We start from the raw sequence: 23,638 nt of genomic DNA, 5'->3' as shown, positions 1-23,638 counted from the left end.
GGGGCATCGAGGCCAGGAAGCAAAGACCTCCACAGAAAAGACTTCTAAAACATATTACCCCACATCACAAACAACGGGGGGGGGGGGGGTCACAGCCCTCAACTCAGTGGACCTGTTGACTCATTGGCCTCCGTGCAACATCTGTTCAAACAGCTGTTTTTCTGCTCAGGTAAGAATCGACCCCCCCCCCCCCCCCCCCCTGGCTGGGGAGCAAACAGAAATACTAACTACTGAGTGCTCAGGCTGGGGGGGGGGGGGGGGGGGGGCATTGCTTCTGCTACTTCTCCTCTGGAAGACTTCTCCTGCAGAGGGACACGTGTCCTTCCTCACCTCCCAGAAACACGCTTGTTGCCATGGCAACGTAAGTAATTGACGTCGTTACATTTAAAGTGTGGATTCGTCACGTTAAGCCACACGGAATGTTTTCAGATCGCTAAATAAATACAGTGAGGGAACCAAACACCCCCCCGCGAAGGAAACCCCTTTTCATTCCTCCTTCTAAGGCCATTAAGAAAATACAAAACACCAAATAGCCAATGAGTGGCCCCGGTCTGTGTGATGTCATCACGGCGTGTGATGTCATCATCAGTCACTGTGCAGTAAGATGACGCATCACGCGTCGTGTCTCATGAGCGCATCCGGCGCATGGGTGGGGGCCCGCCGGTAAACCGTAAACCGTGGGTAAAGGTTTGGAAGAGGGCTACCTGAGGGGGGGGGGATTAACCAATGAGCTGCTGTCATTTCTAAATCATTTGGTGCATAAATTAAAATGCATGGAAGCAGTTTGATTGACGTGCTGCACCATCACAGCCACCGTTTACCACCTTCCTGCAGGGGGGGGGGGGGGGTCCTTCCTGCAGCTGGACGCGTCATTGTCTCCACCTCATAGGACGGTGCTCTCAGTGTCCAGGTCACAGTCTTTGGGGGGGGGCGCCGCAGGCTGCAGGTCTCCAACGTACTCGGGGATCAGAGCTCGACTCGGTCCTTTGAGAGACATCGATGGGTCTGGAGGGGGGAGGAGGGGAGGAGGAGGGGGGGGGGGGGGGGGGGGGGGGGACAATGATCACAATCAGGTTCATACGATAAACTAAACAAGACTTTTATGTCAAAAGAACACAAAACATACAAAGGAATGTACCAGAAACATTGTGTGTGTGTGTGTTACTGTGTTACTGTGTGTGTTACTGTTACTGTGTGTGTTACTGTGTGTTACTGTGTGTGTGTGTGTTACTGTGTGTGTGTGTGTGTGTGTGTGTGTGTGTTACTGTGTTACTGTGTGTGTGTGTGTGTTACTGTGTGTTACTGTGTGTGTTACTGTGTGTGTGTGTGTTACTGTGTGTGTGTGTGTGTTACTGTGTGTGTGTGTGTATTACTGTGTGTGTGTGTGTGTGTGTGTGTGTGTGTTACTGTGTGTGTGTGTGTATTACTGTGTGTGTGTGTGTGTATTACTGTGTGTGTGTGTGTGTGTGTGTGTGTTACTGTGTGTGTGTGTGTATTACTGTGTGTGTGTGTGTATTACTGTGTGTGTGTGTGTGTGTGTGTGTTACTGTGTGTGTGTGTGTATTACTGTGTGTGTGTGTGTGTGTGTGTGGTTACACAAACATCCTCACGTGGAATGAACAGCTTCCATAATCACTGACATGTGGAGCTTTATAGAAAAACCTTTAAAGCCGTGTCATAGTTTCCAGAGCTTAAAGGGCAGCGGGGGCTCAGCGAGGGGGGGAGGGGGGGCTACTGAACAGCAGGTGGTGCTGTTTGACCAGCAGAGAAAAGGGGGAATGTACAGAGATCATTTTTAATGAGCTGATCTAATTCAATAAAAGAAAGAATCCACAGTAAAGTGTTTCATTGTAAGCGTAAAAAGTGCGTCATGAGAAATGTCTGTTTATTATTATTATATTATTATTATTATTATTACACCATTAAAATGACACTGTGATGATAAAGTGTCCAAAGCTATGAAAAAAGTTATTAAATAATAATCCATTCAAATGTCTTAAAGTCTCAGTGTGTCACAGAAAGAGAAGGAAGCTGTTCATCCTGCAGAGTAGAAGTTACAGAACAAAGTGACGATGTGAAGCCTCCCCTCATTGGGGGGGGGGGGGTTAATGGACCCCCCCAGCAGGGACCTCACCTGTGGTCCTGTGAGCACAGACGCCGTTGGAGTCACCGGCGGGCGAGGGGGGGTGGCGCGGCGGCGGCGGCATGCTGGGGCGGTTGCGAGGCTTGGGGACGGGCCGCGGCCGGGGGAGCGATCCCGCCTGGAAGGGGGAGGGGGGCAGAGGCGCCGCGTCCTGGGCGGGGGCCGGAGGCGGGGGGGTGTCCGGAGGGCTCGGGGTGCCGGGGGGCGAGGGGTCCGAGCTCCGACGGTCCCCGGCGGGCCGGCCAAGCGACGCGGGCTGCGAGGGGGGGCTGGCCTGAGACGGGGGCTCCGGGGGGGGGTGGCTGGGGGCTTGGATGGGGGTCTGGTTGCTGAAGTGGCGTCTGGGCGTGGCACACGGCTGTGAGGCGGGCGAGGTGGGGGAGGGGCCGGAGCGCCCCGCTCTGGGGGAGGGGCTGAGGTTCAGTGGCTGGCTGGGTGGGGGGTTCATCGGTTTGGGGGGGGGCGGAGCCTGCTTCTTGGTACCTGAAAAATAACAAGACGGGACACAAGTTACAAGCTGGTGGCTTTGCGACCACAGAGGGAGGGGCTGTCGTTAGCGTTACCTCTGTGCGGACTGGGCCCCGTGGGTCCGGCCCCGGGGCTCCCTGTGCCCAGCTGGCCCCCCCCCTGCCCCCCCCCTCCAGAGCCATTCCTCTGGAGCAGCGGGGTTTGGGCGGGCGCCGGGTCGCGTTGCTTTGGGGAACTAAAGAGACAAAGTGTCATCAGTAGGCTGCATCATACCAGGGGGGGGGGGGGGGGGGGGGGCCTTACCTGAGCTCCTCCATGTGCTGGGCTAGAAGCTGCTGAGCGGGCGCAGCCAGGCTCTGGGAAGCGTCGGCGCCTGAACCCCCCGGCTGGGTCTGCGGCGGGGGCTCGGCTGAGTGCTGGGCGACCTGCCCCCCCGGAGCCTCCACGGGGGGCAAAGGGGGCTGGAAGGCAGGCGACGTGTGCTGCTTTCTACCTGAGGTGTTACTGCCCCGACGGAGCGTGTGGTCCGAGTGCTTGTTGGGGGTGCTGGGGGTGTTGGGGGGGGAGAACCACAAAGCTTTGATCATCAAATGGAGAAAAGGATCAAAAAGGCTGAACTACTTGAAGGGTGGCGTTGTGGGAGGAGCCTGTGGAGCGACTCCGCCTCCTCACCTATCCCTGCGCGGCGCGTCGCTCTCCGGCCCGACCACGCTGCCGGGCCGCTTCCTCTCCACGGCGCCGCACTCGTGGTCCAGGTGGTTGTTGTGGCTGGAGGGCGGCGCCGGCATCGCAAACATGCCGGACACGTTGAACTCCACGTCTGTGAGGGGGGGGGGGGGAGGAGGGGGGGGGGAAGAGGGGCAGCGTGAAGTCAGCGTGAAGTCGACTCTCTACAATACGAGTTGTCATCCAATCAGAGCACGGCTCCCCAAAAATGGGGCGTGGCTGGATCTGTTTGTGTAGTTTAAAGTGTTTGAATCCCTGGTGTGAAATGGGCCTCGACGGGTCAGAACTAGAACCCAGGAGAGCAGTGGGTTTACCGTCGGGGAAGAACCAGTCGGCATGCTGGATGATGGGCTCCACGATGGCCACCACGTGCACCGAGGTCGCTGCAGCCATCTCCGCCAGACTCCTGGTCACACACACACCAGCAGAAAGGACTTAATTTCCAACCAGGACTCTGCTTTGCTCTGGTTGTGCTGCCTTAGCTCCCCCCCCCCCCTCACCCCCCTGCCCCCCCTCACCCCTCGGTCTTGGCCCACATCAGGTTGGGTCCCAGGACGATGGCCAAGTTGCTGGGGGTCATTTTGTTCACCTCGCTGTCCTGAGCCAGCTTGGCCAGGAACTTCACCAGGTACCTGCAGGCGGACGGGGGGGGTGGGGGAGGGGGGGGGGTGGGGGGGTCAGTGAGCTGCGAGGGAACCAGAGAAAGCTTCTCGTGGAGGCTGCAGCCACCGACCTCAGGTTGGCCTTGTTGCTCTTTGGTAGACTGTCACACACGACCCACAGCGCCTGCAGCCTCTTGTCTGGGTCGGACACGCTGCAGAGACACAAACATTCCTACGGTCACTCCCCCCCCAACGGATGGGTCCGCTCAACGCGGCCAGGTAATAATGCTGAGAGGCTCGCCTGGACGCCTGGAGCCAGTCATCGTAGAGCTGGTACGTCATCAGAGGTTCAGGCAGCTCCCTCAGGTAGGACTTCAAAGCCCCTGGAAGCAGAACCCAAACAAACCCAAACAAACAGCAGAACCTTCAGAAAAACACAACACGGTTCTGAGAAATACTGACATCTAAAAGATAAACGAGAGAATAAGGGGAAGCGTACCGGCGACGGCGTGGGGGTCGGAGTAGAACTCCTCCAGCTGGGAGGTGGAGCAGTCCAGCGCCGCTTTGAGCTTCTTCAGCTTGGACGCCCCGGCTGCGATTCTGAGGAGACCCTAAAACACACGAGGACACACAAGGAGACCAGTCACATGGCAGGCAAACAAAGACACACACACGGGATCTCTCTGCATGCTACACAAGTACAGATAAAGTCTGCACAACCCCCCCCCCCCCCAGCTGCACCTCAAAGCACACACAGTGTTTACTCTGACGCACAAAGGCCATCTTCACACCATAATGACACAGGCTGGAGCCACCAGGGAATGAACTAGTGTACACACACACACACACACACACACACACACACACACACACACACACACACACACACACACACACACACACACACACACACACACACACACACACACACACACACACAGGGGGGGGGGGGGGGGGGGGGGGGGGGGGGGACCAGCCACGCGTGACACTCGCTGTCAATCATTCCGCCAATCACAGCCACGGCTCCATGTGACTTTTAACGAGCTGCGCCGGCACTTTGTTTCGAGAGAGACCAGACGGATGCGAGATAACGAGGCCCCTCCCCGGGTCTCCGGGAGGCGTCGGCCCGCCGGCAGCGCTCACCTCTTCCTTCATGCCAGTCTCCAGCAGCATCATGACGCAGGCCTCGATGGGCAGAGCGATCTCCCTCCCGCTCCTCTTCAGGTGCTCCTCCAGCGCCGTGCCGAAGGCGGGCTTCTCCGTCCACGAGTCTGACAACGAGGGAGCCGGGTTAGAGCCAAGAACGAAGCTGCTGAGATGCCTGGTGGACTTTGTTGCTGCTCTAGATGACAGATATGTGGGTCAAATGCTCTCCCTGAGGCAAGTTCCTAACCAATAACCCCCCCCCCCCCCCCACAGACCCCCTCCCCCACATGGGGCCGTCAAATAGTAACCACATGCTCCTCGTCAGCAGGAGCGACTTCAACCCTCTTCTGTGTGTGTGTGTGTGTGAGAGAACAGGGAGGAGGGGGAAAGCCTGCATAACCCAGGTGGGTGTGATGTGAGAAGTGGCGCGGGGAGGTGGGGGTGTTTGTGCGTCATCACCACATGCTGAGAGACCAGGCTCTTGTAGTTTGGACCACATGTGTTTAACGTTGCACAAACCAACACAGTGAAGGAGATCCGTGGGCTCCAGTGGGGAAGCTGAGAGCCTTATTCTCCCAGCTCCTAGCAACCCCCCCCCCCCCCTCCACCTCCACCTCCACAACAGGAACAGGTTTGTTTAAGAGGGCTCCAAACAACCCAGGCAGAGACAAACACGGGGACGAGGTGCCTTCCTCAGGGACGTCCATATGACGCTGCGTGTTGGTCTGCATGCAGCGTACCTTGCTGAGCTCGGATGCTTGGAAGAACGCTCTCCAGAACGCTGAGGGACCTTCTGTGGTAATCAGCCTGGGCTTCCAAGAGCTGCACAAAGGGAGACGAGCGGAGTAAGTGAATGGCGAGGCTGTGCTGTCACCCGATGAAACGCCGGACTCACCGTTACGAAGTAGCGGGCGTAGTCCCCTTCTCTGGAGAAGAAACTGTACATGTCTGCCGCCAGCTGGTCCTGGGTGAGGAAGGAACCCAAACTCAGCGACTGAAACACAATCCTAGTACGCTCACGATAACACAATCACTGGGGTGAGACGTGTGAGGTCAGTGAACTCCCCGCCGCTGGGAGGGAACACGGGGCGGACGGCGATCCAGTTCAAAGACGCTGACGCAGCGTTTTCTGTGTGACGGCAGACTGGGGTCAAAGGGCCTGAGGGTCCTGGTTGCCGTGGTTATTTGTCTCCCAGTTTAATGGGTCCTGATGGCAGTTGTGTGAACTCTACCCTACCATGTGACCGGACATCATTATAAAGCATCAATGCGGCGTACCTTGCAAAGCTCCACCTTGTTCATGGCCTCGTCCATCTCCTCCTTGAGAAGGTCAGCCTTGGCCGTCAGTGCTTGAGTGTTTGTTCCTGAGATTATTGACTTGGTTGCCTGCAACCATCTGAGTTTGGAAGACAAAGAGAACGTAGGGAAACGCAAATGAGAATGCATGAACACGGGTCTGATGCATCAGCTGACACATGAAGCCGTGGACGGACGGACCTTGCTCTGGCAGAATCATAGTCCAGCACCAATTTGGCCAGATGTTTCCTCTGCCTGAGGATGTTGGGAATGTCCAGCTAGAAAACAGCAGTAAAGTGGGATGAGCAGAAGTTACCTGGATGACTGTCTCCTGATCAGCCTTCTAATGAGTAATAATAGCTACACTGTATTCATTAACTACGTTTGTAAAGGTTGACTTCATCCTGGTGTGATGATGACTAGAACCTTGACACTCAAAGGTCAGACATCTTCACATTTAGCCCAAAGCAAGGCCAATGGTCCGCGTGGACCTGTGTGGTACCTCGGCTAGCTGGCTGAGAGGATCCAGAACATCCTTCTCTATCTGCAGCTCATGTTGCATCAGCTCGGCTGCCAGGCGGCTCTCTGCCTCGCCGCACACTTCCATCATCTTCCTGTCCCCACACACACACACACACACACAGAGGAAGCAAAGGGTTAAAAGTCCCAACACTGTCTTTTTTTTATGCCCAATTCATTCGGTCAAGGCCATCGGTTGAAGGAGTGACATCCTGTGTGATGATGAGCAGACAGATCTGCTCCCACTCAGCCATCGTCATCACTTGAAAGCAACGAAAACAGCAACAACAGACGGAGCGTCCTCCCCACCGAGTGCGTTTCCCTCAGCGCCCCCCCCCCCCGCCTGAGACGCACGGCCTCACATTTCACGCTCTCTGCGCCGCATCTGCTCCGTTAGCAACAGTTGCCGAGGAGGAGCTATGGTTTTCGGCAGCAGGACTCACCCGATCAAGGAGTCTTCTCCCAGTTGGTTTCCGCCCTCCACCATGGCCTGGGACAGGCCGGTCAGGGGGAGCTTTTTCTGTGTGCAGAGGATGCAGAGCGTGAACTTTCACTGTGACGTTAAGCACAACCAGCTTCACTGTGGCGCGCCATCAGATGGAAACATGGGGTTCGCATTGAGCAGCAACTTCAGGAAGAGGAAGAGGAAAATACAGGAGCTGAAGGGATTTTAGAGGCCAACTGGGGAAGTGAGACATCCATCAAACGACGACGCGGGAGCTTTTCTTTTCTTTTACATGTTTACATCTGTGCAAAACATTTATGCAACATCCTGTTTTCACCCCCAAAGGTCAAAGTGTCATGCAGAGCGAGAAAGAGGAAAGATGTCTGAATGGGAAACGCAGCGACTGGAGGTAACTTTTTACCTGACCGTTTCCTGTATACAGGCGTGGTACCGACTGTGGTGTTTTGGGTGGTGGGGGTAGAAAAAAACAAAAGACAGGTCATGGACTGGGGGCCTACTGAAAACAGCTCGTGTGAGGCCACAAAACACAAATGAGGTGATTACACATCCTGTGGAAATGATCTGGTCAGCTGCAGATATGATCATCACATGTGTCTCACGTGTCTCTTCTCGGCCTCGGCGCCGATGTGTCCCTGCAGACAGGACACCATCCTCTTGTGCGTGTTGTGGGACACCACGCGCACCAGCTCCATGCGCCGCTCAATCTGTGCGGAGGACAGCAGAAGCAGGTTCGGACCTTCAGGAGACACCTTCTACACACGGTTTAATGTAGCGGGTGGAAAATGGGGAACGCCGTTTGTACACGGAAACACACGCCGCGTCCGCACTGCGTCACACGAGATCAGGTTCCCTGCAGACGGTGGGGGGGGGGGGGGGTCAAAGTTCATGCATGATTGATGTGGCTCGTTCCCGTGGGACAATGCTGGAATGTCATCTTAGAAACACATGACTCATCGGAGGTGTCTCTATAGCAACGGCTTTATAGAAAGCCCCCTTCAGATCACACAGGCGTGCTCCTGTCGGCCGGCCCAACGACACCGACCCATCTGCGCCTTTTAGCCGCACTAGAATACCGCCATTGAGGAGGGTGGCTGCTATTCAAGGCTGAAGGACAGAGGCCGACTGACACGGGCCGAGGCAGAGAAGGGCCTTCAGAGACCGAGAGCAGGTCGCACGCAGCTTCCTGAACGCGACACATGTGTCTCCGCTTCATGCTGCTTCGGGGTTTCTTTTTTAGATTTAAAAAAAAAAGGAAAGGAGGAGTCTAAAAAGGAACAAACGTGTACTGAAGAGTCGGGACAAAATGTTCCATATTAAAGTGGGAGCGGAGTAGAAATGGAAGGAGAAAAATGCCCGAGAGGATCGACCAGAATGCCAGACAATCGAGTTCCCAAAACAGAACAGAGTGGGAGCTCAGGAATCCCTCGGCCGATACCGGCTTTCCGAACGTCGCCCCCCCCCCCCCCCCCGCCGGCATTCCTGACCTGTGGTGCCCCCCGGCATTCCCTAAACAGCTGGCTCAAGCATAAACTCTCCAAACGTACTGGTGGACGTTTGAGCAGCTTTCTCCTTCCTCTCTTTGTCTTTAAAAATCATTTTAAAAAAGAATACGGAGTCCAGGAGTCTGTGATGAGGTCAACACGCCCACGATGCGTCATAGAGCAGGGAATCCCCACACAGAGGTACACCGGGGGGGGGGGGTCCTGAGAGAGGATGTTAAACAAGTACAGAGGGAACAGAAATAACCCAACATGACGCACTGGGTGGGGCCATGGGGGACGGTGGACAGTGATAAGGCCTCAGGGTCGGCTGAAGAACCGTTGCCCTCATAATGAGACACAAGAAGTGTTGTGTGTCTACGAGGAATAACACGAATGAACGGGTGTCCTTCTGCGGGGGGTTGTTTTCAGTGACACCTCCCTGGTCTCCATCGCCCGTCTCGGCTGAGCAGCCACTGATTTGTCCCACTGTCCTGAAGACATTTTACCAGAGATCCTCCCAACAGCTTTAAACATTATGTAACCAACTTCTATACGTATAGATACATATATGTATCTATACGTATAGATACATATATGTATCTATACGTATAGATACATATATGTATCTATACGTATAGATACATACAAGTGATACATATATGTATATGTATGCGGAAACTTGCATACGTGAAGCCTTGGTGAGCACATGGACTGGGCGCTGGGTGCAGTGGGATCAATGATTTACCTGTAAGAGGTCATCGCTGAGGACTTCTGTCTTCTCCGCTCTGTGGGAACAGACATCACAGGTTAGATAAGCAGGTCGACACCGTGTGCAGTCACTGACCAAACATCAGCTCGACCAATGAACACCCCCCCCCCCCTTAACGCCCACGCTCAGCCCTGAAATAGTGACACGTCTTAAAGTGGGGATCCAGTGCAAGGGGGGTCTCTTTAGCCCCCAGTTCTTTGAGGTCGTCAGGCCTATTAATAGCAAACCAATAGCTGGACCTGCAGAGGTCAGATAGATTATTCACTTAAAGGGAGAAGGCTGGGAAACCTGCTGCTGATGGACAGCCGGGTGGAGGCTGTGGACCAGCGGTCTGGACTCGTTTGGTTTGGAACGGACGCCGTGGCCTCTGTGGAGCAGATTATACAGCAAGAAGAGCTCAATGTTCTGTGTGGAGAACGCAGATCCTCTGATGCTGCTCGGCTGCTACCAGGCCTTAAGGAACCCCTCCGTGCCCACAGCCTGGGCCCTCCTCCAAAGAGCTGCTCCATGAACCATAGTAACCTCGTCACAGCTGCACAGAGCGGGGAGCAGGGATGGTAGTAGGGGGAGGGGGGGGTTTCCTAAAGACTCGTGGAGGTGCCCAATAACACAAAGACACACACAATACAAAGCACACCATGATGGGACCCACGGTGCAGTCTACATGTCCCGTCACCACTATCGGCTTGTGAAGATGATTCAGCGGGTACACAGGTGTGTACCTGGGAAACGGAGAAACATTCACCAGACTCTCACTATGTGACATTTGCGCTTATGTAACCGGGTTGTAACTCAATGATCAGGACTCACGAGCGCAATAAAAGCAACGCTTGTGTGCACCAACAACCCAAAAGAGCCCCGTGTCACAGGGGCAGAAAAAAGAAGGGAAAAAAAGGCTGTGAGGACAAGCAACAACAAACAAAACAATTGTTTTGCCGACATCAGCTGACCCCTGTGGGTGGTGGTGGTGGTGGTGGTGGGGGGGGGGAAGCGGCCTTTAGAGAGAGAGATAGAAAGTGTTTCACCGTGTTCTGCATGTGACTTCTTACCACTACATCACAACGGTAACCATGGCGATCTGCCTTTAAAGTGGAAGTAAGTGAACACCGCGGCCGTGAGCACAATAGAGCGGCTGTTAGTGGCCACGCTGAGGGGGGGGGGGGGGGGTGGGGGGTAATGGACACCGGGATCAGACTGACTCAGCTCGTTGGCGGTGACGAGGCCGATAAGCAGACGTCAGCCGGGTCACCGCGTCCATCATCTCGTCCCAATCGTCCACCTCAAAGATCTGGGAGGACGGTTTCTAGGCAGCGTTTTGTGGGTTTACCTGTGTTTGTCTGAGGTCTACCACTAAGGCCCCCTCCTCTCCACTGCCCCCCCCCCCCCCCCCCCGTGGGAGAACCTGGGCCACACACTGATGATCAAACTGCCGGGGGGGGGGGGGGGGGGGGGCAAGGAGTTCAAAAGATAGTGAACTCAAAAGCTTCCACAAAGACACTACAGTCCTTGTTAGGGTTCCTTGCATGAGTCACACGTCTCTCCTGTTCTACAGGAGACTCCTGCACGTCTCTGGGAGGCCGTTTCCTGTTTGCAGAAGACGAAGGAGAGACTTCCTCCGCTGGACACGGTGTTCTGCATCGTGCACAATCACAGGAACCCGGGGGGGTGGGGGGGGGCCTTCACCATCCCAACTTTCACGGACGCACGAGTATGTGACGGGTCACTGGCTCAGTGCGCGGGGGTCGACCCTCGAAAGAGCGAGCAGCCGCCTGTTTTCTGCATCACACACAACAGGAAGTCAGGAGCGTTCCAGCTGAGCCGCCGAAGCAGACGTTTCTTCTAAAAGTTTCTTCCTCTGATGAAGAAACTAAAAGGCCCCTGTGCCCCTTTTCCCTCATTTTCTCCCAGCAGCCCCTTCTTCTCTCTAACGTGTTGCCTTTAAAGTCGAATATGAAACGCAGCAGAAGAAGAAATGTCTGCAGTTTAATCTGGTAGCGACCACCCTGGGGGGCCAAACACCGGTGGCCCCCCATTTACACACACACACACAGAACGCCGGTGATGGGGACATCCTCTGGCGTGTCACACCCACCTGTCCACACGAGGACAGGCATTAATCTACTTTATATGTTTGGATGTTGGATGTTGGGTTGAAGCCGAGCGCCTCTGGTTCCACAGATGGAGGAGGCTCATCCTTCCACTGTCTCAGCGGGGAGGTAAAGTGGAGAGTATGCCCCCCCATCATCATCATCATCATCACCCCCCCATAGATTGGTGCATCCCACATGTGGACCCAAGTTTACTTGGCAGTGAGGAAACATCTGGTCCAGACAGCAGCTTGCACACATCCAGGATTAAGCAATTAAAAAGCAACTCGTGCGCTCATTCACTCACTCATCCATTCACTCACTCACTCATCCATTCACTCACTCACTCATCCATTAGGAGAGTGTCGTCACAGTGTCTCTGCAGCACAGCGGATTAGTGTAATCAACTTGATTCCCTTTCTTCAGCCTCGTAACGGTGCGTCACAACGTTAGGAGACTTTGATACTTGCCTCCCGACGGTTTGGTTGGCGAGCTGTTTCATCCGGTTAAACTGCTTCTTCATTTTCGCTTCGAAGCTCGGGTTTGTCCCGAAGTGTCCCCGGTCCTCTTGAGTGTCCCGAGCGGTCTCTAGTGACACGGGAATCCAGCGGGAGCCATTGAGCCCCAAAGCCAATTAAAAGTAGTGTGTAGCCTCGCTAGCTCCGATGCTAGCCTTTCCCCAAAGTGGAAAATCGAGAGGAAAGTTCCCGTCGGGGGGGGGGCGGCATGTTCCGTGAGGCTCCTCGTTTTTACGTGCGTTTCCGTGCGTGAGGAGTCCCGCCGTGAGTTAAACGCGTCACTAAACGCGTCGGTAAAACCTCGAGAAACTTTCCCCTCCAGCAGCGGCTTCTCATGGCTCCTCTGCCGCCGCTAAAGCTAATGAGCTAACGAGCTAACGCTAGTGCTGCCGAGCCCGACGGTCCGTCCGCCGCTTTCTCCCGGAGAGGAGAGCCGGGAGCGGGGGAGGAGTGAACAGCAGCAGCGGCTCACCTCCGTCCCTGCCAGCACACACACACAGAAGAAGAAGAAGGAGGAGGAGGAGGAGGAGGTGCCGCAGCATCCTCCGGGCAGCACCTCCCCCGCCTGGACACCGACAGGAGAAACACACAATAATAATAATAATAATAATAATGATAACTGTACTACAATAACTGAAAGTGAATAATACTTATAAAAGTAAAGGTGAAAAAGTGAATAAAAACTTTACAGGATTATGTTGTTGTTTTTTGTTCTGCATACAGAGAAGTACGGTAGTAGGGACATTGCATTTTGGAGAAAAACATCAAATCTCTAAATTGGGTGGGAACTTTGTTGCATTGCTAGAATTTCTTTAAAGTATATCATGCATTCAAATGAAAAAAACTTTGAAGAGAATAGAAGGAGTCTGATTTCTATTACAGTATACGCTGTGGTCTCCAGTGAAAGCTAATTAGCCTGTTCCCGCTAAAATGTACATTTCAAGCCCACATCCTTTCTGTTGTAAGGCTCAACCGGCCCTAATGGCATGAAACCCAAGTAACTTGAGTGAGGCTTTACCCGGAGGCCAAATGCACTGTATGCTCCTGCCAGATCGAAGATATGGATCCTTACACTTTGGGTTTGCCAACTTCCCATCAGGGATAGAAATATCAATATTTCTATGGGAAGTGGGAACACCGCAGCTGCACGCGTTTTGTGTACAGCCACGCCGTGCAGCACCGCCTGCAGCACATTTCACATCGTATACGCCAGTAACATTCTGCACATGGCCTTTCAGAGCCTTCAGAGTCTTTAGGAATACCTCGCCGCAGGCTTTGCAGCTGGATGGTTCTTCATTATGTGAGTGACAAGAGATGTCCTCGTGAGGTGGGCCTTGTGTCTGCACGGTTTCCACACACAGTTTGTGAGGAAATGAGTGGCTTTGAATTCTATATTTCACAAGGGACTGGAAGAATGTCGTGCCCCCCACCCCCTTTGTTAATCCCTCTTTTTCCACCTCCTCACTGTCGTGTTCAGAGCAGATGGAAGTGGAATTGGTTGCCACATTTCCCTCGTTTCATTTTCCGTCTATTTAGCACATTTTAATTTGTCTAAATTGTGTACATGGCTTGGGACACCTTCTACCATAGTGATAAAGAGCAGTAAACTACCCTGGTTTCTATCTAAAACCACATTCAGACACATCGTGATCTTGATAAAGTTTCTCTGAAACGCCAGTTGTCTGTTTATTGGCAGGTTTATTGACATTGTTTGTCTAACACGAGGAGCACCAAGAGCAGAAGGCAGGTTTAATTCATCCATGTGCACATTGAGAACTTCTGCGCTGATACTTTTAATCTGAAAAGGTCCAACCGGAAATGTCTGTCATGTTAGACGGAAGTGCTCGTACGTCTTCTATCAGCGTGTTGTTATTACCGTTAGCAGGCGACATCTCAGAACCTCGTCAAGTACCGCTCGTTTTCTTCCTACTGGCTCTTGGTTTCCTCTACACAATCATCCGGGACACCCGACCCGGCTCCCCCTTCCATCGTTCCTCTTTTCCCGCTTCGTTAAATACCCCCTCACCGCCGGACTGGAGTTAGCCTGTTAGCTTAGTGTCAGCTAGCCGGTGCAATGTGGACCACATAACGCAGTAACGTTACGTCACGATAAGGGTCATTGCGTCACTCATGGCCGCTCGGCATCCCTTCACGGACACGGACACCGCCGACGAGGCCGTGAGGGCCACCTGTGACGATGCAACCATTTGCAAAAGGTGAGACGGTTACTGCTGATGACGCAATGCTCAGTGATGCTACAGGTCACCTGCTGCCGTTACTTAACGCAATGTTACCAGATTACGACAGACAACGACTGACCACACACACACAGCGACGTGGCTCTTACTAATAAAAGCAACATGCATTGTCATATGTTGTGTTGAGCTGCCCACATGTCCTCACTGAGACATGAATGGATTCACTTGGACATAGATGTCAGATCAGTGGAGGTGCGCGTAGATCCCTCCTTATTTAACTCCTCCTCACGTTGTTCAAGGTTTGCTTCCAGTAAAGGCTACTGGAAGGACCCCTACATCCAGTACTTCGTGAGATCAGTCGGGGAGCGGAAGGCCCCCGAAATCAACCGAGGTGAGCAAATCCGTCTCTTCTTCCACACGCGTCCGCCTGTCCATTAAATGAAGACATTTCTAAGCTGCTCTATGAGTCCCAGGTGTGTGTTTATTAGCTTACTTTACTGTCTTATGATCACAGGTTACTATGCACGCGTTCAAGGAGTTCACCATCTCCTGGATGCATTCATAAGGAAAGCAGAGTGTGAATGTCAAGTCATCAACCTGGGGGCCGGACTGGACACCACGTTCTGGAGACTCAAGGTTTGCAACATTACATTCCGGACCAAATGGGAACTATTCTGATGTGGCTTCTAATCGTGTGTGTGTGTGTGTGTGTGTGTGTGTGTGTGTGTGTGTGTGTGTGTGTGTGTGTGTGTGTGTGTGTGTGCACTATAGGATAAGAACCTCATGCCACGGAAGTTCTTTGAAGTTGACTTTCCAACCGTCGTGGCTCGGAAGATACACAACATCAAGTAAGGCGACCATGCAATGGTTCTATTTATCATAACTGTTATCTGGTTATTATGGTTGAACTTTGTGTGACTACATGAGCATCACGAGGAAAATAAAATCCGATTTGAACCTTTTAAATAGTTTGTATGACTGTCATCGTGAGGACGAACATCAAGAGGGACAAATGTTTGACTGTGGCTTTGCGGCTGCACTTGGGGGTTGAGATCTGTAGAGGGAGGCAGAGCAGCTCCTACCAAAAGATCAGTGTCACTGTGTGTTTGTACTGTATGACATCCATGAAGGTATTTCATTCATTTGAATAATGTATACCTCTATTATATGGAAATATAACTACCGGTATTCAGACTAAGCTGTTTATAAGTGTGTGTGTGTACTCTGCAGTAAGTGCATTATTAATGAAATGACTACAATCACTATGAACTATTTCCTCTTGACTAGGACAAAGCTGCCGCTGTCCAAACCTCTCATCGAAACCCACTCAACAGATTCCTTACTACTTGGTACCGAGCTAAACTTTCATTGAATGAGTTTACTTTAGGTGTGAAGACGTGTTCCGGATCTGCTCACAGTGCTCCGTTGTGTCCTCCCAGATGCCCACAGCCTCGACTCGGACCGGTACTGCATCATCGGGGCGGACCTCCGGGACGTCTCCAGTCTGGACGACAAACTGAAGAAGTTCCAGCTGAATCCAGAGTGCGTGAAGACGTGGTTCCTTCCTCTGGACGTTCTGCCTCCCTCTAGTCACCCTATAGTTTATATTGCTGCTGGTCTCGCTCCCAGATTACCTACGTTGCTCCTGTCGGAGTGTGTGCTGGTCTACATGACGCCCTCCCAGTCCTCCAACGTGGTCCGCTGGGCTGCGGAGACCTTCCACACCGCCATGTTCATCAACTACGAACAGGTACAGGCGGAGAATGACGACGAATAAGCATCTATTCAGAGCTACTGGGGTGTAACATGACCTGCGTGGCCTGACCGAAGCTTCCGTCCCCTCCACGCGGCCCGTGTTTGTCCAGGTGAACATGGGCGATCGCTTCGGCCAGGTGATGGTGGAGAACCTTCAGCGTCGCCAGTGCAGCTTGGCAGGAGTGGAGGCGTGTCGCTCTCTGGACTCTCAGGTGCGCCTTCCACACCCGAGACACGGAGAGAGGATGATGATGTGTTCGGGGGCTTGGTGAGCCTGAGGATCAGCCGTGTGCTTGTGATGTGCAGAAGGAGCGTTTCCTGAAGACGGGCTGGGAGCACGCGGACGCTCTGGACATGATGGCGGTGTACAGTAGGCTGCCCCACGCCGACATGGAAAGGTAACGCACAGGTGGAATATGATATGCATGACTGCCCTTAACGTGTTGGTTCTGTAGTCCAGGACCTGTTGTGCTCTTGTGTAAAATGTGATTAAACCTGTGATATTAACTTGGCGAGTGGAAGAAGTGAGAAGTGAGATGTTTCACCCCAGGGTTCTATTTTAGGACCTTTTATTATTCAGTTTGTCTGCAGTAGGTGTGACATTCACAAGTACGCTGGTGCACTTAAACTCACCTCCTGATGAAATACTAATTTGTTGTAGAATTGAGAGTCTGGAGTTCCTGGATGAGAAGGAGCTGCTGCAACAACTGCTGCAGCACTACAGCATCTGCTGGGCCTCCAAAGACAAGCTCAACCTGGGTAATGCTCACCTTGTGACACGCGTCTGGCCTATTTCCTTTGTGTCTCTAGTGTGACTTTGTGTCATATTTGCACCCGTCTAAAGGGCCGCGCTCTCGTTCCTCAGGTCTGTCACAGTTGGCCTTTTGAGGGTGAAACTCCAGCGATGGACGTGCTGCACACTCGTCAACGCCATCAAAGTCCATCGAAGATGGGCCTGTGAAGAAGAAGTTGGTGGTGGGGGGGAGGAGCTTCCTGTGTTACCTCACGATGCGATGAGTACCTGGAGGCTTCGTGCTGCACGTCGGCACCGAGGAACCAACCACGAGTTGGTCTTCGTTCATTCGCTTACAGACAATTTGCACTTAAACAGAAATATGATTTCAAAGTCTGTTTTACTGTTTTTTTTATGTGCCGCTCCTTTTTTTACACAGCGCTCACACATGCATGTGATAGAGCTGGTTTAAAACTGGACAAAACTACTGCTTCATTTACATTTACCCATCAATGTGTGATATTATTATTAAGCCTGGTTTTCAACCAGCAAAGAGGACAAAGTGTGTAATAGATTACATTCAATGATCGATGTGCAGGAGGAGTTGAATAAAAATCTTCATTTTGGTGACCTTGTCAGGAGGGACGAGCTGTTTGTGAAGGAGATCACGGCCACCTTACAGGACGTTACTTTAGGTCCAAGTCCTGCACACTAAAAAGCACTCATGATGATGCTGCTCTTCTACTTGATGAAGGGAGACAGACTTTTATGTGTAACATAACGTCAATGTCACGTCTTTAATTTAAGTCCCAGTAGTGATACCCCCACCTCTCAAACATGTATCACTGCCCCCAAAATATCAACATTACAGGTTTGTTTTTCTCATCATTGCGTCGACAGAGAATCATTGATTATATAATGTGTTAAATCACCGCTCCTATCGCTCCACGACACCACACTTACCGTTTTATGAGCTTCTCCTGATAGCCGAACACAACAAACAATGGCCGGGGGGGGGGGTGTGGCATCGCCGGGGGGGAGACCTGCCCACGTCCTCTGATGGACCACCCCGAGGACGGCTCACAGAGGGACCAACAAGTGTCCTGAGGGGGGAGGGGGGGGCTTTCTCACGGCAGCATGTCAGGAGCAGCGGCGAAGACGGAGGTCGCTGAGGGGGGGGCGCAAGGCCTCGCCGGCGGGGAGAGGGGCCTCTTTGAGAAGTACGTGCAGCCCTGCCTGGCCGAGCTGGTTGGGACCGGCCTGCTGGTGTTGGTGGGGTGCTCCTCGGTCATTGGGAACGAGGGGGGGGGGGGTCGTCCAGCCGGCCGCGGCACACGGGCTGGCGTTGGCGGTGCTGATCGTGATGTTTGGGCCAATAAGGTAAATATATAATAAATGAATCCTGTTGTTTTTACATCTGTAAAAGACACTAAATTGTATTGAATGTTTGTGAGAGGAAACAATGTTTTTAATGTGATTGATTACAACGAGTTATTTATATATATATATATATAATTAATTATATTTCTATGTAGAAAGACGGATGCGTGTGGTGTTCTGTTCCGTTTGAGCTCGCGACCCGTTTGGGGGGTAAAGTTCATCCTGTTTATTGCAGCGGGGGCCACTTGAACCCGGCGGTGTCTCTGTGCGTCTACCTGTGTGGGGGGGCGGAGCTCACGCTGCTGCTGCCCTACGTGCTGACGCAGCTCGCCGGAGCCGTGGTCGGCGCCGGTTTGACCAAGGTGACGGGAACGATTGAACAAAGAATGAAATCAAGTCAAAACATGGGAGATAATAAAGGGTTAAATATGAATAAAATACAACTGAGTGTTTACTCCAAATAATGCATTGATTACTTTTTATGTAACAGCTGTAAATAAAGCTGAGTCTGCTAGAAAATGGATGTAAAAGGTTTATCTCATATATTCGTTCTTTGTCTCAGGCCATGTTCCCCCATGAAGTGTACAACGCGTCCCACGGAGGAGCCTTCAACGTGGCCAACAAAGACCTGGGGGCCACCACCCTGGCTGAGGCCCTGATGACCCTGTTCCTCACCATGGTGGTGGCCATGGGGGCCGTCAACAGCCAGACCCGATCTCCGTGGGTCCCTTTCTGCGTCGGCCTCACCGTGGCCGCCAACATATTTGCAGGGTAAGAGCCTCAGAGGAGGATATCTATGAAGAGATGTCTACATACAGAGATGTACATCTCATGGAGGCCTACAGCTTCCAGGATGAAGCAAACGTCCGTATCTTCTGTGAACCTTCTGTGTGGTTCTGTGCGTCAGGGGCTCCTTGTCCGGGGCCTGCATGAACCCCGCCCGAGCCTTCGGCCCCGCTGTGGTGGCAAACCACTGGAGCCACCACTGGATCTACTGGGTCGGCCCGGCGTGCGGCGCGCTGCTCGCCGTCGTCTTCATCAGGTATTTGAAGCGGTCCTTCTCCACCGCTGCTCTTTAACCGCCTTTCTGGAAGCATTGAACTGATGAGACTTGGAGGCAGCGTGGTGCTCTTTGTGGCCACTGGTGGCGCTGTTGAGCGATGGCTTTTTACGCGGGCTTCACGTCCCACTAAAAGCCCTGAAGAAGAAGTCCGCCCCTAGGTGTTTTACCACGTGTTAGTCGTTAAACATCAGTGGGCGGAGCCAAATCATTCTTCTTGTATCATTAATGGAGGGAACAAAGTTGGCTTCCCTCTTTATTTGAGGTGCACACCTCTTTCTTTTCCACTGGACTTCAGCCTGACCTCCTGTATCTAAATTACAGCCTGACCTCGATCCTCTAGTTTTAATTCACTCCAGCTATCATGTAACCTCTCAACCATCTGGAGATATTGGGTCAATGATCTGTGGCGGACAGACAGAATCACGTTGTGTGTCTTTGTGGTTGTTTTGCATCGTTTTATTTGCATCTTGCGTCTTGTTGTTTTGTGACTGTGACTCTTTGCAGGTAGAATCGTATCAAACCCACTTTAATCTCTTGTCTTGCAGGTTGCTGTTTGGGAACAAGAAGACTCGAATAGTGTTTAAGTGAATGTGTCTTTTATCAAAGAGGACTTGATGACACAACAATTAAACTGCAATATTATAAATTGTTGGTAAAATGTGCACACGTGTATTTGGTGATAATTGTTGGCTCCTTTTCAATAAAATATGTGTATTTCTGGACTCAATAGTGTTTGATTATAAGGTTAATTCTCACTTGGACTTTTCATGCTTGATGACTTCTGGAACCCGTCCAGAGACATTTGATTTGACATTTCACACATTTCACACATATGGTCTCACTCTGCGTTACCTATTAACAGTTCTTCCACACTTGTTTTGGGGGTTAAAGTTCTCAATGGAAAACTAAACTATGGTCCAAGAACACGCTGCTAGATTAGAATCATAAATTGGTGTCCTCAGATCCACTGAAACAGCAGTAATGAGTACTTCAGATACTCAAGTGAAGTACTATGTGTGTATGGAATGTATTCCACCGGAAATAAAAAAGTGTTAAAAGCAAGTATTTAAGCTAAAATGCAGAAATGGTGTCTGATCATTATCATGTTATACGGTTATTATTGCTGGTGTAATAATGTGCAAGTAGCCGATTACTGTTGTTTGAGGTGGTAACGTTTGGCTACTTAATAACAGGAACAATATGAATTAAAATAATCAATAAAAGGCAGTTTGCTTTAAAGTTGCAAAAAATGTATCAAAGGAATTTTAAAGGCAAATAAATAGAAGCGTTTCTTAATTTTTATAGAAAGGACTGACAAGAAGGACACTAAATAGTAACACATGAGATAAAGGAGAAATACCTGCGGACTGTTATTTGCTTTGATGGTTGTGCGTGTAAAGTCCATGAAGCTGGATATTGTGGGTCGGTATCAGACACTATCTGAACACATTATCGATTTGTTTCCATGAGTCCACAGTCCAAGGCTCATTTCACAGCTCTGCATCACCTGCCGCGTCTCCGTCTGGGCAGGTGTCCAGGGGCTGAGGGCGGGGTGTCGTGTTGATGGATTGGTGGCTGTTGCTTTACGACTAGTGATGCAACCCCGGCTCGGCGTGCCAGCGGCCGGGATGAAGGTACTTAACCCCGCGTGCCGGCTCCGGTGCAGCGGGGAGGCGACTTGTGGCGAGCTGTTAACGGCACAACTCCACACGAAGCGGCGATGGGAGTCGAGAACCTGGAGGTGGAGGACGCGGACTCGGCCCTAATGGAGAAGGGCAGGAAGCCCCCCGCGCCCAGACCTCCCAACAGATACGAGGCCCTGTTCCAGCCCTGCCTGGCCGAGGTGGTGGGCACCATGTTCTTCGTCTTCGTCGGCTGCGTGTCCGTCATCGAGAACGTGCCGGCGGCGGGGCGGCTGCAGCCGGCGCTGGTGCACGGGCTGGCCGTGGCCGTGATGGTGGCTGTCATGGATAACATCAGGTAAAGGTGCGAGGAAGAGTCCCGGCGTGGCCGTAACGTGACGTCAGCACTTCACTGCTGCTTTCCTCCCCCCCCCCCCCCTTAGCGGCTCCCATTTCAACCCTCCCTTCACCGTCGCCATCTACCTGTGCGGGGGCATGGAGCTGATGATGGTGGGGCCCTACCTGGTCAGCCAGCTGATTGGAGGAGTGCTGGGAGCTGGCATGGCCAAGGTCAGTTCGGCGTGAGATCGAGTGAATGGCGCGCGAGGTTCGATCCAAAGAGTCCCATCGTGAATGCGCACGTTGCAGATGATGACCCCCACGGAGCGCTACCTCAACGCCACCGGGGCGGCGTTTGACATCCTCCAGTCCCACAGCCAGCTGTCCGGAGCCCTCTTCGGGGAGGTGGCCATGACCTGCTTGGTCACCATGGTGGTGCTGCTGGTGGCGGTCAACGGCAAGACGAAGACGCCGCTGGCCCCGTTCCTGGTGGGCTGCACCGTCATCATCAACGTCCTGGCAGGGTGAGATAATAGGGCGGCGGCGGCGGGTTATCTGTCCCTGCACTCCAAATAATGTGCATCATCATTTGTTTCTTCTGAAAAATGTCTTTATTTGAAGCAATTGCGGAGCATTTTAATAGATGATTTGTTTTTTTATTGATGTATTATATTGGACTTTATTCATATTTGTATCTTTTGACTTGTAAAGTGAGAGCAAAGCAGAGAGACATGTTGCGTTTCTCCCTGTCGGGGCAGGGGTGACGTGTCAGGAACCTGTCTGAACCCGGCCAGGGCTTTTGGTCCAGCTGTGATGACCAACTACTGGTCCTACCACTGGGTGTACTGGGTGGGGCCCATCGGGGGAGGTCTGCTGGCCGCCGCGCTGCTCAGGTGAGGGAAGACAGGTGTGACGAAAAGAATGAAATGAATGAACAGCAGTCCGACTCTGAATGTGTCTCTTCTTTCAGGCTCGTTCTGGGTGATGATAAAATACGAGTCGTGATGAAATGAAAGAGCCTCCAGTGTGTGTGTGTGTGTGTGTGTTTATTGTGTGAACCCGTAAGAGCTGTGTGATCTGTGTGCATTTGTCATCATATGAAATAAAAACCACACATCGTGTCTGTTTCGTCCCTCTGTGTAAAAGCCACCTCAGCGGTTGTGTGAGTCGTGTGTGACGTAACGCCACATTTAACGGGAGGCACAAGGAAACACAGGAGAACCCGTTTTGGACATGCACTTTATTCCAAGACTGCTTTAACCACGAGCTACACGTGTGACTGAGTGGCGGAGCGCATTCCTCGCTGCAGCAGCTCAGCGGTACCTCTCTGACAGAGCCAGAGACACGCCGCAGAAGAACTTGTCCATGGCCACGTGGGCCTCGGGGGTGAAGTCCTTCGGGTACAGCGTGGCGATCACCACCAGGATGCAGTGGGACAGGATCTGCGGACGGCAAGTCGGCATTTTACATTCGACTTTTCTCCTCACTGTCACACCCCCCCCCCCCTCCTGCCCCCCCCCCCCCCCCCCGCAGCGCGAGTACAGGCCGTCTCACCTTGAAGTTGGCGGGGTCCACCCTCAGCTGGAAGGCGTGCTGCTCGCTGAGCTCCAGGAGACCTGCGGTCAGGTCGTCGATCTTGCTCACGGCCAGAGCGACTCCTCCCATCACGTTCTTCCCGTGGTTCTTCACGGAGGCGGAGTTGGCGCTCAGGTCGCTCCAGTGGGAGAAGTAGGTCTTCGTCTGCGGGTAGACGATGAGCATCCTGCGGAGGGGGAGAGGCCGCTTGGTTTACAGGTATATTCATCTAAACATTGATCTACAGCCACCTGCCTCACACTTTAGTGCTCTACCCGTTTTAATCATTTCGATACACAAATGAATATGACATGACTAGAACAAAGAGTTCAAAATGATCAAATATCCTCCACCTGAAACTTGAAGAAGTGACACTCACCTGTACAGAGCTTCGGCCCCAATGACGTCCGCGCCCTTGGAGACCTTGGCCCACACGGCCTTGACGGTCGCCTTGTCTTTCTCGGTCAAACTCATCTTGGTTCTCAGCTTCTAACTGACGACGATGTCTGGAGCTCTGCTTAAATCCCGTCTCGCGGAGGGACACACCCATGGCCCCCGATGCCAAGGCGCGTCCCCCAGGGGCATATCGGACCCTTCCTCCCCGTCTGATAGAACCGTCGGTGGCCTGGTGCCAGCCGGGGGGGGGGTTTATCAGCTGTCTGCATCGTGGGCGTCAGTTGGCAAAATTGTTTTATACCACAATTTAATCAACCTGGGCATTTGGGGTTTATATTTCAGTTTAATTTGAAGTT

The 23,638-nt window shown here is 52.6% G+C and overlaps 4 protein-coding genes and 1 pseudogene across 5 annotated transcripts; 3 read left to right on the top strand and 2 right to left on the bottom strand.

The window, feature by feature from the left end:
* Nucleotides 1-247: 247 nt before the first annotated feature.
* arhgap17a (Rho GTPase activating protein 17a) lies at nt 248-12,760 on the bottom strand. 2 transcript variants are annotated; one of them, XM_037464646.2, is made up of 21 exons: nt 12,174-12,760; nt 9,593-9,632; nt 7,966-8,070; nt 7,767-7,799; nt 7,344-7,420; nt 6,884-6,995; nt 6,583-6,659; nt 6,364-6,481; nt 5,981-6,049; nt 5,826-5,907; nt 5,083-5,210; nt 4,439-4,550; nt 4,241-4,322; nt 4,071-4,151; nt 3,856-3,969; nt 3,652-3,743; nt 3,284-3,431; nt 2,915-3,157; nt 2,707-2,846; nt 2,135-2,626; nt 248-1,005 (listed from the first exon to the last, which is right to left on the bottom strand). In XM_037464646.2, the coding sequence occupies exons 1-21, from the start codon at nt 12,224-12,226 to the stop codon at nt 884-886; spliced, it is 2,520 nt and encodes an 839-aa protein (XP_037320543.2). In that variant the 5' UTR covers nt 12,227-12,760; the 3' UTR covers nt 248-883. The 2 variants fall into 2 exon arrangements, with proteins under 2 accessions (XP_037320543.2, XP_037320544.2); XM_037464647.2 differs by lacking the exon at nt 7,767-7,799.
* A 1,279-nt stretch (nt 12,761-14,039) lies between these two features.
* lcmt1 (leucine carboxyl methyltransferase 1) lies at nt 14,040-17,542 on the top strand. Its single transcript, XM_037463848.2, has 11 exons — nt 14,040-14,437; nt 14,719-14,810; nt 14,934-15,055; nt 15,191-15,267; nt 15,707-15,768; nt 15,859-15,961; nt 16,049-16,169; nt 16,285-16,386; nt 16,481-16,572; nt 16,836-16,933; nt 17,040-17,542. The coding sequence occupies exons 1-11, from the start codon at nt 14,352-14,354 to the stop codon at nt 17,060-17,062; spliced, it is 978 nt and encodes a 325-aa protein (XP_037319745.2). The 5' UTR covers nt 14,040-14,351; the 3' UTR covers nt 17,063-17,542.
* Nucleotides 17,543-17,926: 384 nt separating this feature from the next.
* LOC119212959 (aquaporin-8-like) lies at nt 17,927-20,036 on the top strand (annotated as a pseudogene).
* Nucleotides 20,037-20,981: 945 nt separating this feature from the next.
* Nucleotides 20,982-22,392, top strand: LOC119212957 (aquaporin-8-like). Its single transcript, XM_062560037.1, has 5 exons — nt 20,982-21,330; nt 21,416-21,542; nt 21,621-21,835; nt 22,070-22,204; nt 22,282-22,392. The coding sequence occupies exons 1-5, from the start codon at nt 21,071-21,073 to the stop codon at nt 22,322-22,324; spliced, it is 780 nt and encodes a 259-aa protein (XP_062416021.1). The 5' UTR covers nt 20,982-21,070; the 3' UTR covers nt 22,325-22,392.
* A 140-nt stretch (nt 22,393-22,532) lies between these two features.
* hbae5 (hemoglobin, alpha embryonic 5) lies at nt 22,533-23,424 on the bottom strand. Its single transcript, XM_037463851.2, has 3 exons — nt 23,266-23,424; nt 22,866-23,073; nt 22,533-22,753 (listed from the first exon to the last, which is right to left on the bottom strand). The coding sequence occupies exons 1-3, from the start codon at nt 23,358-23,360 to the stop codon at nt 22,625-22,627; spliced, it is 432 nt and encodes a 143-aa protein (XP_037319748.2). The 5' UTR covers nt 23,361-23,424; the 3' UTR covers nt 22,533-22,624.
* Between the last annotated feature and the right edge of the window lie 214 nt (nt 23,425-23,638).

This window comes from Pungitius pungitius, chromosome 21 (genome assembly GCF_949316345.1).
Source record: "Pungitius pungitius chromosome 21, fPunPun2.1, whole genome shotgun sequence".
In the NCBI taxonomy this organism is placed as follows: Eukaryota; Metazoa; Chordata; class Actinopteri; order Perciformes; family Gasterosteidae; genus Pungitius; species Pungitius pungitius.
The sequence above is the reverse complement of the archived record's forward strand: the minus strand, read 5'-3'. Positions and strand labels throughout refer to the sequence as shown.